This window comes from Bufo gargarizans, chromosome 5, assembly GCF_014858855.1.
Source record: "Bufo gargarizans isolate SCDJY-AF-19 chromosome 5, ASM1485885v1, whole genome shotgun sequence".
NCBI lineage: Eukaryota > Metazoa > Chordata > Amphibia > Anura > Bufonidae > Bufo > Bufo gargarizans.
The window spans coordinates 308,600,896-308,614,347 of NC_058084.1; the positions used below are offsets into that span (position 1 = coordinate 308,600,896).

A 13,452-nucleotide genomic window follows, 5' to 3' on the forward strand; every position below is an offset into this window, starting at 1 on the left:
ATAATGTTTGCTACAACAGACCCAAGATGATATCAAGCGTGCACAATTTTCTACTGCAAATTAATTCTTAAGAATGAAAAATGTACCAGTATATCTGACATATTGTCAACTTCATTTTTTCCAAATTTTTATTTTGTAGATTCCTGTCTTTAGAGGAGCATCAACAGCTGTCCTAGGACAAAATATTCATGCATCTTATTTTCATGGTGAAGATGGTCTAGGAGATGTACCTGATGAGAATGCTCCTGGTTTGGAACTGATTCAGAAGGAACATGCTGTTGATGCCATGAAGCGATTTGCATCTGAATATCCTGGCCAGGTAACATTAATTAAATGGATCAAATGGGCAAAAAGGCCTTGGGTACTGTATATGCAACTGGCCACCAGTTCCTAATATTTTACCATACATGAGTTACAGGAGACTGGTCAGTGTATTCACTCCTGAGAATCAGATAATAGGTGATCAATATATAATTGGCCACCATATATGTAGTGGCAGTGGAGCTGCCAGAGTGGCATATTTGTGCCACTAGAATGGTGTGTCTCACCCAGGGAAAGCTGGGTGAGAAAGAAAAAATCTGGTGAAATTGGGTTTTTCCTCAGACTACTGGGTTGCAAATGAGGTTTATATTGCTGCCAGCTGGAGAGCTCATTAAAAGTTTTTTTTTTCCCCAGACTTAAATACTGATGACCTATCCTCTCAATAGGTCATCAGCAGCGGCATAGCTATAGGGGGTGCAGAGGTAGCAGTTGCTACCGGGCCCAGGAGCCTGAGGGGGCCCAAAGACCCTTGTGTCACACATCAGTATTATAGAAATTGCATGCCGGTCAAGTTACACCTCAGGCTGGAGAGAAGGGGTTAGGTCAAGAATTTGTCATGGGTAAGGGGTGCCATTTAAATTTTTGCCTCAGGCAGCACCAAGGCTATGTGCTTCCCTGACACTGAGGGAAGGGAGGCCAAGCTGAACTCTTGCACCAGGGACCATGAGCCTTTAGTTATGCCCCTGGTCATCATTATCTGATCAGTGGGAGTGTGACACCTGGAATCCCCGTCGATCAGCTGTTTGAGAAGGCTGTGGCGCTCGCAGTAGCGCCTTCTCTCAACTTTCCGTAGGCAGAGTGACAACACATTTAGACATGTGCCCTAGGTACAGCTCAGCCCCATAGAAGTGAATAGAGCTGAGCTGCGATACCAAGCACAGCCCCCTTCCCCGCCCACATCATGCCCTCTTTTTTTAGACCTGGTGTGTGCGGTGAAAAAAGTCACAGATTCGACCGCATATCCCCTTTATGACCGAATCTGCGACAGATATGCCAAAAATTCTTGTATATCTAATAATAAATTACCTCCTTTGTTTCTACCAATATGGAACTGCTTTTTTGACACTTTTATAATTTTTTGGGCAAGTGGTCATGGTTTAGATTTGGCTTATTTTTAGACAAATATGAGTGTCTTAAAGGAATGGTTCCACCTTGAGCTTTATGGTATATCCACAGGATATGCCGTAAATGTCCAATAGGTGTGAGTCTTGAGATAGGAGTGGTTCCCAGAGGAGCCATACAATCAGACATTTATGGCATATCCTGTGGATAAGGCCTCATGCACACGACCGTTGTGTGCATCTGTGGCCGTTGTGCCGTTTTCCGTTTTTTTCGCGGACCCATTGACTTTCAATGGGTCCGTGGAAAAATCGGAAACTGCACCGTTTGGCAGCCGCATCCGTGATCCGTGTTTCCTGGCCGTGAAAAAAATAGGACCTGTCCTATTTTTTTCACGGCCGACGGTTCACGGACCCATTCAAGTCAATGGGTCCGTGAAAAATCACGGATGCACACAAGATTGTCATCCGCTTCCGTGATCCGTGTCCGTTTTTTCTTATCATTTCAATTGCAAACTTGACTTAGATTTTTTTTTTCATTTTTCACGTCCTCCAAAAATCAAGGAAGACCCACGGACGAAAAAACGGTCACGGATCACAGACCTACGAACTCCGTTTTTGCGGACCTTAAAAAAAAACGGTTGCGTGCATGAGGCCTAAGTCATAAGTATCCAGATGGGACAACCTATTTAAAGGGTTATTTCCACCTAGAACATTCATACTATATTGACAGGATATGGCATTTATGTCTGACTATCAGGAGGGGGTGCCCTGACCCTCCTTTTGTGGCTCTGTAAATAAGTAGGTGGGTGTGCCTGTACAGCTCTTTCAAATAATCTCTATAGGAGTTCTGAAAATAGCTGCACATGCGAGGCAGGGTTAGGCCTCATGTGCACGGCAGTTGTTTTGGCACACAAGCCACAGTTTTGGCGGCCGCAAAAGATGCTGACAGCACTCCGTGTGCTGTCAGCATCCGCTGCTCCGTTCCGTGGTCCGCAAAAAAATAATATAACCTGTCCTATTATTGTCCGCACTTTGTGGACAAGAATAGGCAGTTATATTAAAGACTGTCTGTGCTGTTCCGCAAATTGCGGAACGCACACGGACGCCATCCGTGTTTTGCGGTTTTGCGATTTGCGGACAGCAAAACACACAACGGTCGTGTGTATGTAGCCTTAGCGGGACCCCTTTTTATGTGGTACGTGTTGGTCCCAGAAGTGGGGCCTATATCACATTTATGGCATATCCTATGAATATGCCATAAATGTCTGAGATAGGCATAAACATTAAAGTTAGATTTTTGGCACGAATATCTTAGGCTAAACAAAAAGACACACAATGTAACAATGTTCTGATTCTCTCATTTGCTAGATTTATATCATACAAAATAATAAACTAAAGTAAACCCCCCCAGTAAGAGAATTCAGACATTAGGCTCAGAGTTTTTGAGATAGATTTTTCCCGCAGGTTTTCAGTCACAGCCGGAAGTGGATCCAGCAGGAAGTAGAAGTGTGTAAGTCCTTCCTACATATTTTCTATCCCTTTCACTTCTGGCTTTGAATGAAAAAACGGAAAGAAAATCTGCTTCAAAACCTCCAACAACTCTGTATGAATATACCCTAAAGCTTTGCCATAAAGTGAATTCATTCATCTTGTTTTTCATTTCAGATTTCTTTAGTGGCTACAGGCCCATTGACTAACGTAGCCCTCACAGTGAGAATGGACCCTACCTTTCCCCAGAAACTTTACAGTTTGTACATAATGGGAGGAAATATGGAATGTAAGTCAGAGTATGGCTTTTCTATACATATTACATTAGGATTGTGGTAATCACAGTATGGCTCATGAGCGCTGTGGTCTCTTCTAACAGCTGATCAGGGTGCAGGGCCGATGCAAGGATTTTTGCCAACACAAGCGAAGCTACATTTTGGCGCCCACCCCCCCTCGCAGCTCACCTGGCCCTGGTCCCGTCTGCAGCAGCTGGCTTCTCCTCTGTGTGGTCCTGGTATCTTCTCTCTGCTTCAGACAATCGCTGGTTTAAGGACCGTATTTTTCGCCCTCTAGGTTTTAGAGGAGGATAATAAGAAAAAAATATTTTCCATTACACCTCAGGTCAGACCAGCAATCAGACCCCCAATGTTAATCAGACCTCAGATCAGACCCCCATGTCAGACATCAGCCCCCATCCATTAGCCCCCCATGTCAGCCATCAGCCCCCATGTCAGCCATCAGCCCCCATGTCAGCCATCAGCCCCCATTTAAGCCATTATGCCCCCATGTCAGCCATAAGTCCCCCATGTCGCATTTCTCCCCCTCCATGTCAAATCACCCCCCTATGTCACATCAGCCCTCCATGTCACATTTCTCCCCCTCCATGTCACATTTTTCTGCCCTCCCCCAGGGTGCGCCCTAAGGCAGCCGCTTGGTCTGCCTTATGGTAGCACCGGCCCTGTCAGGGTGCATGCTGGGAGTCGGACCCGGCTGATCCGATATTAATGTTTACATTCACAAAAGACCAATGGGACTAACATATAAACATTTTTTTTATTATTGCATTATACTTATTTTAAGCTGAAAATCATTTTTTCAATTGGTCTTTAACAATATGGAATCCTTTTTTCTGTACAGAGCTGACATGCTCTACTAGCTGCCTGTGGATTTTTGTCTTTTCCGTCATCTGAGGAGCAGACTGACTTCTTATCTCTGGTCTCTCACATTATAAGCACTCATTAGAGCTCAATTCTTATCTAACTTTCATATGTACTGCTCTATGGAATTAATGGCTTTAATAATAAATAATAATAAGAATATTATTATTATTAACTGATAAGAATGTGGCTTAAATAAGTGTTTATGGCCCCTTAGTAGTTTAGAGAATAGGGTTATTATTGAAAGTGAAAGTACCAGTCACACAGTTAGAAAAACAGTTAACCCTTTGTTACTGAACAGCTGAATATTTTTAATAAAGGCTTTTTTGCCCATTTGATCCATTTAATTAATGTTACCTGGCCAGGATATTCAGATGAAAATCGCTTCATGGCATCAACAGCATTCACAAATAGGACTTTTCTGTATTCTTTTAAGCTTGGAAAGCCCCCTTATAGAATGTTATAGGAATATCACTGTGCAATGTGCCATTTCTAATTTTGTAACTTTTAGGGTGCATTCGCACAACTATATGTATTTTGCAGTCAGCAAAATGCGGATCCTCAAAAAATAGGCATGACGTTTGTAACAATGCCTATTCTTATATGCAAAAAGGACAAGAATAGGACATGTTCTATAGGACTGCAGAATAGACATATGTATGCGGACAGCATACGGTGTGCTGTGTGTGTTTTTTGCCGTCCCATTGAAATAAATGGGTCCACATCCAATCCACAGAAAATGCAGGATCAGATGTGGACCAAAAATACGGTCGTGTGAATGGGGCCTTGGGAAAAGAAAATTTAAATACAGTACCTGAATTTGATACATGTGTGGCTTCTTAATGTAAAATAGACTTAACTGATTGAATTCCCTTTCTTTAGCAAGAGGAAATACTACAGCTTGTGGAGAGTTCAACTTCCTTGCAGACCCAGAAGCTGCTTACATTGTCCTCAATGACTACTTGTGTAAAACATATATTGTCACATGGGAGTATTCATGTCGTCACAAGCTCTCATGGGTAAGTACAGTAAATGAATTTCAGTGTTTATAGGACAAACGTAGGCTAACGTCTAAGCTAAACTGCACTTATCACAGTTTTATGACTTTTTTGTTAGAAAGAATAATAAAATATATAATTAAAGACCCTTGTAAAATTGCACTGCATACTTGTTCAAGGGGTTTTCTCAATTCAGCAAATTAATTTGAATTTATTATGTTGAGAAAGTCAATACAAGGCACTTACTAATGTATTATGATTGTCCATATTGCCTCCTTTGCTGGCTAGATACATTTTTCCAGCACATTATACACTGCGGTGGACGTGCTTGCACACTATAGGAAAAAGCGCTGGCCTCTCTGGTGGCCAGAAGCATGGGAGCACATCTGAACTACACATTGCAATGCAATTTTACTTGCTGGCTGCCAGCAAAATAGGATGATTTAACTTCGACAGTGATAAGACAATGATAAGGGGATCTAGACCTGTACATAGTAAAATGGTGCAGGTGACAATATTCCGCTTTGAGGCATACTACGATATAATATTTTCTGTTTGGATCACACAGGAGTGGTATGATAAATGGGTGAATATGGGGACCAAGAAAACAGACTTCATAAAGAAGATCTATGCCCACAGTCTGCAGTACTCCAGGAGTGAGAAGGAGTCCAAAGCACTTGTGGATGGACCCGGATTTGTCTCCTGTGACTCCTATGCAATGGCTGCAGCCATTGATGAGAGTACAATTACAAAGGTCATTGAATGTGCAGTAACAGTGGAGCTCTCTGGAAAATTTACTCGGGGAATGATGGTTCTGGATTTAATTGATGATCTCAAGAAAAAAAATAAGGCCTTTGTAATAACTGGATGTGATATGGAAAAGTTTATAGCACTGATGGAGATCTCTGCCAAATAAATAATCTGACTTTTACCGGGAAATAGTTATGTGGGTCGTAAGATACAACAGATTATCTTTAGGATATTTTAAAACCTATTACTGTGTTTAATATTGTATTAGACTTGGGCATTGAACTTATGATAGATAACTTTTCAGTCATGTTGTATTCCCTTTTATCTGCTAAATATTATTAAAGCAAGTTTGACTGGAATCTGCTCTCATTCTTTGTTCCCAACTTACACTAGTCACAAAAAGTTAAGTAGAAGCATGCAATGGTGACTTCCTCATCTCAAACTATTTATTGAAACAAAAGCCAACAACAGTAGTGGGTATACCCCCACAAAAAATGTCATTGTCTCAATAAATTGTCATGTGGCCTTGAGCATCAATTACAGCTTGATAGCGACATTTCATGCTGTTCACAAGTTGACTTATTGTCTGGCATCCCACTCTTCTTAAAGGGTGGCCCACAGGTCATTGAGGTTCTGGGATACAGAGTTACAAGCCTCTACATGGCAACTCAGCTGATCCCATAGGTTTTCAAAGGGATTTAGGTCTGGAGAAAGTGCACACCTCTCCATTTGAGGTACCCCAGTCTCCAGCAGCCATTCCCTAGTGATGCAACCTCGATCAGCTGCCGCATTGTTGTCGATGAAGATTAAATTAGTCCTGTGTTGTTAATGCAGAGGCACAATTGTAATACCCCAGAATAGTATTACCATCCCTGCACAGTGCTACTGTATTTCACTGCTAACCACAATGTAATCTATGTATTTGTTCCAGGTCCCCCTACATTGTGCATTTCTAATGTTGTTATGAAACTGTTATGTTCGTGTAATTTGCCTGGTTCACCAGCAGGTGGCAGCGTATATGGCAGAGAGATCCTTAGATAGAATGGAACTTACCATTCCATTCTCCCCCTTTTGGGCAGAAGTGGATTAGTCCTGTTTCCTGCCAAAGGGAGGTGCTGCAGTTCTAGTTGATTCCAGTCTAGTCTAGACAGTGGAGCTGAAAAGACGTGCCAAGATGTTGCAGCACGGGGATGCCCCCCTCCTACAGCAGGAGTCTTTCTAGAGGGAAGCAGCTCATAGAGCACCATGGCTCCTTACAGATTTACAGGCAGAATATTGTGAGGTGGTCCACAGCCAAAGGCACCCCACTCCAAAGGTACCACAACAGCCCTAAGGTCCAGAAACCAGACTAGAGCTGAGTTTAGCACAACAGAGAGAAAAAGCAGGGTACTCAAGTTTGCCTGCCAGATTATGCCAAATCCTACTGGAACCAAGAGAAAACCTGAATATTGTCTGGATACAAGTTATGCAGGTAAAGCTGTTGAACTTTTATAAGAGTCTGGACTCGACTTATTCTCCACTTCCACCATTACTCATCCCCTTTATTGCTTCAGGGCCAAACCCTGGGAGTGACGGTATCCAGGTAAGAGCACCGTGAAACACAGAGAAACTATTAAGGGCCGCACCATACCACTTGGATTTTACTATAAACCTGAGAAACGATTGGCCCTGGGGGCGGCAATTTGCACAATGACTGTATTAATGATGTTATTCAAGTAGTATGGACTTGTCACTGAACCATTCACAAAGTGTAGGGCAATTCTCTATTGACTAGACACACCTGCCCACACTGTAAACACATCAAACTCGTTTGGCTGATGCATAGTTCTCTCCTTGACGTCTACAACATTTTTGGTGGCTATCATTTCTGCTCAGCGTGAATAGACTTTCATCAGTAAAAAGCACTGAGGCCCACTGGTCCCTCATCCAGCAGAGATGCTCCCTGGCCCATGCAAGAAGATGACGCCTGTGGTAAAGTACTCTTGCAGGTCATCTAGCACGCAGACTACACTGATATAAATGGTTTTCAATGGTCCGACATGACACTTGGGTGCCTCTTACCTCCCTTAAATGTGCCCGGAGTTGTGTGGCATTCATCATGTGTGGGATGTGGCCAAAGGACATCCACTTCTATGCATTTCTGTGACTCTTCCAGTATCTCTGTTTCTCTGTTGCAACAGATTTATTTAACCAATCACTGGTAACAGGAGTCATCCCAAAAGATTGGAAATTAGCAAATGTTGTGCCCATTCACAAGAAAGGCAGTAGGGAGGAAACGGGCAACTACAGGCCAATAAGCCTGACATCAATAGTGGGGAAATTAATGGAAACCATACTTAAGGAGAGGATTGTGGAACATCTAAAGTCCCATGGATTGAAAGATGAAAAACAGCATGGGTTTACTTCAGGGAGATTATGTCAAACTAATCTTATTGATTTTTTTGATTAAGTGACTAAAATATTAGATGGCGGAGGTGCAGTAGACATCGCTTATCTAGACTTTAGTAAGGCTTTTGATACTGTCCCACATAGAAGGCTTATGTCACGGTGGGGAGTGGGGGAAACCCCCCACCGTGCGGTGTCAAAGGGCAAAGCGAGGCTAGAGCACGACTAACCTCCATGCAACAAGCCTAGGCTAAATAGCTCCAAGAGTCCACACCTAGTCAGGAAATTAACACCACACTCACCAAACAGCATGAAGAATCACCTAAGGGGACGTGCATGTGCAAACCGAAAACTACTCATTGCCCCCGGCAACCAGTCTGCACGGCAACCGCGTCATGGTAAAACAATATGACCGTGACAGCTTATCAATAAATTGATTTGTGCTTGGACTCCCATATTGTTGAATGGATTAGGCAGTGGCTCAGGGACAGACAACAGAGGGTTGTAGTCAATGGAGTATATAAAGACCATGGTCTTGTTACCAGTGGGGTACCTCAGGGATCTATTCTGGGACCCATATTGTTTAATATCTTTATCAGCGAAATTGCAGAAGGGTTCGATGGTAAGGTGTGTCTTTTTGCTGATGACACAAAGATTTGTAACAGGGTTGATGTTCCTGGAGGGATACACCAAATGGAAAAGGATTTAGGAAAACTAGAAGAATGATCAAAAATCTGGCAACTAAAATTTAATGTTGATAAGTTCAAGATAATGCACCTGGGGCGTAAAAACCCAAGAGCAGAATATAAAATCAGTGATACAGTCCTAACCTCAGTATCTGACGAAAGGGATTTCGGGATCATTATTTCAGAATACTTAAGGTAGGCAGACAATGTCATAGAGCAGCAGGAAATGCTAGCAAAATGCTTGGGTGTATAGGGAGAGGCATTACCAGTAGAAAGAGGGAGGTGCTCATGCGGCTCTACCTAGCACTAGTGAGACCTCATTTGGAGTATAGTGCTCAGTGCTGGAGACCATATCTCCAGAAGGATATTGATACTTGGGAGAGAGTTCAGAGAAGAGCTACTAAACTGGTACATGGATTGCAGGATAAAACTTACCAGGAAAGATTAAAGGACCTTAACATGTATAGCTTGGAAGAAAGACGCCACAGAGGGGATATGATAGAAACCTTTAAATACATAAAGAGAATCAATGTGATGAGCACAGTGACGTCATTAGGGTATACATTATAAAGTTGAAAATTTTGTCGCAAGCGCCATGTTGCACAAGAATTTGCAACTTTATGCTGTGTTGGAAAGTGGACATGGTCAGCTGTGTTAATTAGTTTCACTCTAGATTTATCACTGTATTAGTAGGGTGGTGATGAAAACTGGAGTAGCTTTTCAAGACAACAGTATAAGGTTTAACAGTGTACCATATTTATCAAACGTGCAATGTTTGATGAATTTAGCTCAAAGTATACCAATGCAGACAGTTTACTGATGTATGGTCCCACCGTTTCACCATGACACAACATCTGATTGGGGATGCTTGATACTTTATTGATATATATTTTTTTTCTGATTCAAAGGAATCCAGCAGATAAAAACCCTTTGTATGCCTCAAAGGTTGCATGGAGCTATAATACAGTGGTGTCCATGAGCCCAAAGACTGGGAATACAGTAAATTTACACCAGCAATATGCGAGTATAGTGAATTTAAAACGCGGTTGAAATTAGGACTTAAAAAAGGGAACCTGTCACCGGGATTTTGTGTATAGAGCTGAGGACATGGGTGGCTAGATGGCCGCTAGCACAATCCGCAATACCCAGTCCCCATAGCTCTGTGTGCTTTTATTGTGTAAAAAAAAGATTTAATACATACAGTATGCAAATTAACCTGAGATGAGTCCTGTACGTGAGATGAGTCAGGGGGAAAAAAAAGTCTAAATCAATTAAAAAAGTATATTAGAAAAATTATTTTAGAGCCTTTTGGACATTTAAAAAAAAGTTTAATAAAGTTTACTCTTTAACATAATACACACCTAACATACATAGCATAGGATTTAAAAACCTTTTCCTCATTTTTTAAACCAAATGTAGGACTAATCCTTCGCTTCTTTGTTTCTTCAGTGTTTTCTACATACTGTATAACAGGGTTCAGCAACTTTCAGCACTCCAGCTGTTGTGAAACTACAACTCCCAGAATTCTCCATTCACTTCTGCGGCAGTTGAGAGAACAGTTGAGCAGGTGTGTATACTGGGAGTTGTAGTTTCACAACAGCTGGAATGCCGAAGGTTGCTGACCTCTGCTGTATACTATACAAAGCTTATGCAGTGTTTACTTCCAGGGAATCAGATTTTACCAACTGGATTATATTTGTTACAATTCATTATGGCTTTGTAACATAATCTATGTTATGATAAAGGATTAACCCCTTGAGGACACAGCCAATTTTAATCTTAACCCCATAAGGACGTAGGGCGTACCGGTACGTCCTAACTTTAAATTGCGATTCCGGCGCCGCAGGGGTTAATCAGAACGGGATGCCGGCTGAAATCATTCAGCCGGCATCCTGTAACAACGCCGGGGGGGGAGGGGGAGGGGTCGCCGTATCGGCGATCGCAGAAAACCGCAGGTCAGTTCAGACCTGCGGTTTTCTGCGTTTCCGGTCCATTCGAGTCTCCGGTGACCCGATGATACGGAAAAAGACTGTGATCGGTGGTGTGATTATACACCACCAATCTCAGTACGAAGATTTGAAGAGGCGGTGCTAGCCCTGGTGCTGAATGCTGCTGTCCAGGGTGCTGATTGGTGCAGGGGAGAGAGGCGCAAGATTCAAACTTCCTGCACTCCTCTCTCCCTCCTCTTCCTGTTCTGCACGAGCACCCTGCAGCACCGTCCAGCACCAGCTCCTGAGTCCCCCTAATCGGCATCCATCACCCTCCTGCACCCATCGCCATCCAGGTAGGTTAGGGTCAGTGAGGGAGAGGCACCATTAAGCAGGGATAGAAGGGAAAAGTTAGTTAGGAAAAAAAAAGTGGGGTTTACTGAAAATGACTTTTTTTGTTTTTTTTTCAGTAACCCACTGATGAATCTGATGGTGGAGCAGACGAATCTGTACGCCCAACAGTTCGTCGCTCAAAACCCGGGCTAATTTTGGGCTAGAACCGGTCAGTGCAGCCGAGATGAGGACATTTTGGGGCCTCATGCTGCATATGGGTCTAGTGCAAAAACCCAGTGTCAGGCAATACTGGAGTGGGGACGTCCTATACCAGACCCCACTCTACAGTATGGTCATGACACGTCCCAGGTTTGAGGCTATCCAGAAATGTCTGCATTATTCCGATAATGCAGCATGTCCCCCCCCCCCCGAGGTGATCCTGCCTATGACCGTCTGTATAAGATACGGCCGGTCATCGATCACTTTGGGGCCAAATTCATGGAGGCCTACGTACCTGGAAGGGAGGTCGCAGTTGATGAGTCTCTCGTTGCGTTCAAGAGGAGACTCAGTTTCCGCCAATACATTCCCACAAAGCAGGCGAGGTATGGCGTGAAGCTATACAAAATTTGTGAGAATACCTCAGGGTGCACTTACAAATTTAGTGTGTACGAGGGGCAAGATTCCCGTATTCAACCCCCAGAATGTCCCCCCACTCTGGGTGTTAGCGGGAAACTCGTGTAGGACCTTATGTACCCACTGCTGGAAAACGGTTACCACTTGTATGTGGATACATTTTATACCAGCATTCCCTTGTTCAGGTCCCTTGCCGCCACATCCACGTTCGCTTGTGGGACCGAGCGGAAAAATCAACGTGGCCTCCCTGCCTACCCCCTCCAGGTACCTATCCCCAGGGGTGAGACCCGTGCCCTTACCAGTGGAAACCTGTTGCTGGTAAGGTATAAGGACAAGAGGGATGTCCTTATGCTGTCCACAATCCACGGTAACAGCACTACCCCGGTCTGTGCGAGGTACTGCGGGAACGGTCCTCAAGCCCGATTGTATCGTCGACTACAATCGGTATATGGGAGGAGTTGATCTCTCTGATCTAGTCCTCAAGCCATATAATGCCATGCGCAAAGGCATGGTACAAAAAAGTTGCGGTCTACTTGGTAAAGGTTGCCATGTACAACTCTTTTGTACTATCCCGAAGCGCTGGCAGCACAGGGACATTCCTCCAGTTCTATGAGGCAGTCCTCAAGGCCCTGATCTTTTCGGACCGGGAAAGAGCAGGCTGGAGTACCACGGGAACTGGAGGCACCCGGATCGTCCCTGGCCAACACTTTCCAGGTGTGGTTCCCCATACTGGAAAGAAGGGACGAACCCCAAAAAAGTGCAGAGTGTGTCGCAGGAGGGGGATACGGAAGGACACCACCACTCAGTGCGACACGTGCCCGATCATCCGGGCCTCTGCGTTATCGATTGCTTCAGGGAGTATCACACTTCCATGGAGTACTACATTTTTCTAATCCCCAACAGTCCCCTAGAGAACATAAAAAACTATGGCTCTCAGACTTTGGAGACACGGAAACAATTTTTCCCCCCCAAAAAAATATTAGTTTTAGTGCAGGCATCCTCAAACTGCGGCCCTCAAGATGTTGTAAAACTATAACTCCCAGCATGCTCAGACAACCTACAGCCATCAGCAGGGCATGGTGGGAATTGTAGTTTTACAACATCTGGAGGGCCGCAGTTTTAGGATGCCTGCTTAGTGTCTCCAAAGTCTGAGAACCATACATATTGGGCATCGTCGCATGCGTAAAGGTCGTCGCTATAAAAATAACATTTGACCAAACCCCTCGGATGAACAGCGTTAAAAATATAAAATAAAAAACGGTGCCAAAACACAAATTTTTGGGCAAAATTTCCATTTGAATCCTTTTTTCCGGTAATAAAGCAAGGGTTAACAGCCAAACAAAACAAAATATTTATTGCCCTGATTCTGTAGTTTGCAGAAACACCCCATATGAGGTCGTAAATGGCTATATAGCCGCACGGCAGGGCATAGAACGAAGGGAACTCCATATGGTTTCTGGAAGGCAGATTTTGATGGACAGTTTATTTTTTGACACCATGTCCCATTAGAAGCGCCCCCTGATGTAGCCTAGACTACAAACTTCAAAAAAGTGACCCCATCTAAGAAACTACACCCCTCAAGGTATTCAAAAGTTACTTTACAAACTATGTTAACCCTTTAGGTGTTCCACAAAACTAAATAGCAAATGTAGAAACAATTTTAGAATTAAAATTTTTTGTTACCTTGCCTCAAGAAAGAGTAATATAGAGCA

The 13,452-nt window shown here is 43.5% G+C and overlaps 1 protein-coding gene across 1 annotated transcript in view; it reads left to right on the forward strand.

The window, feature by feature from the left end:
- The window catches only part of LOC122938823 (pyrimidine-specific ribonucleoside hydrolase RihA-like), a 68,090-nt gene extending 61,956 nt beyond the window's left edge, over positions 1-6,134 (forward strand). The window contains exons 3-6 of the mRNA XM_044294646.1: positions 140-319; positions 3,048-3,159; positions 4,910-5,046; positions 5,594-6,134. Of these exons, the coding sequence (XP_044150581.1) occupies positions 140-319; positions 3,048-3,159; positions 4,910-5,046; positions 5,594-5,941 (777 nt within the window). The 3' untranslated portion in view covers positions 5,942-6,134. The remainder of the gene's footprint in view (positions 1-139; positions 320-3,047; positions 3,160-4,909; positions 5,047-5,593) is intronic.
- Positions 6,135-13,452: the final 7,318 nt, after the last annotated feature.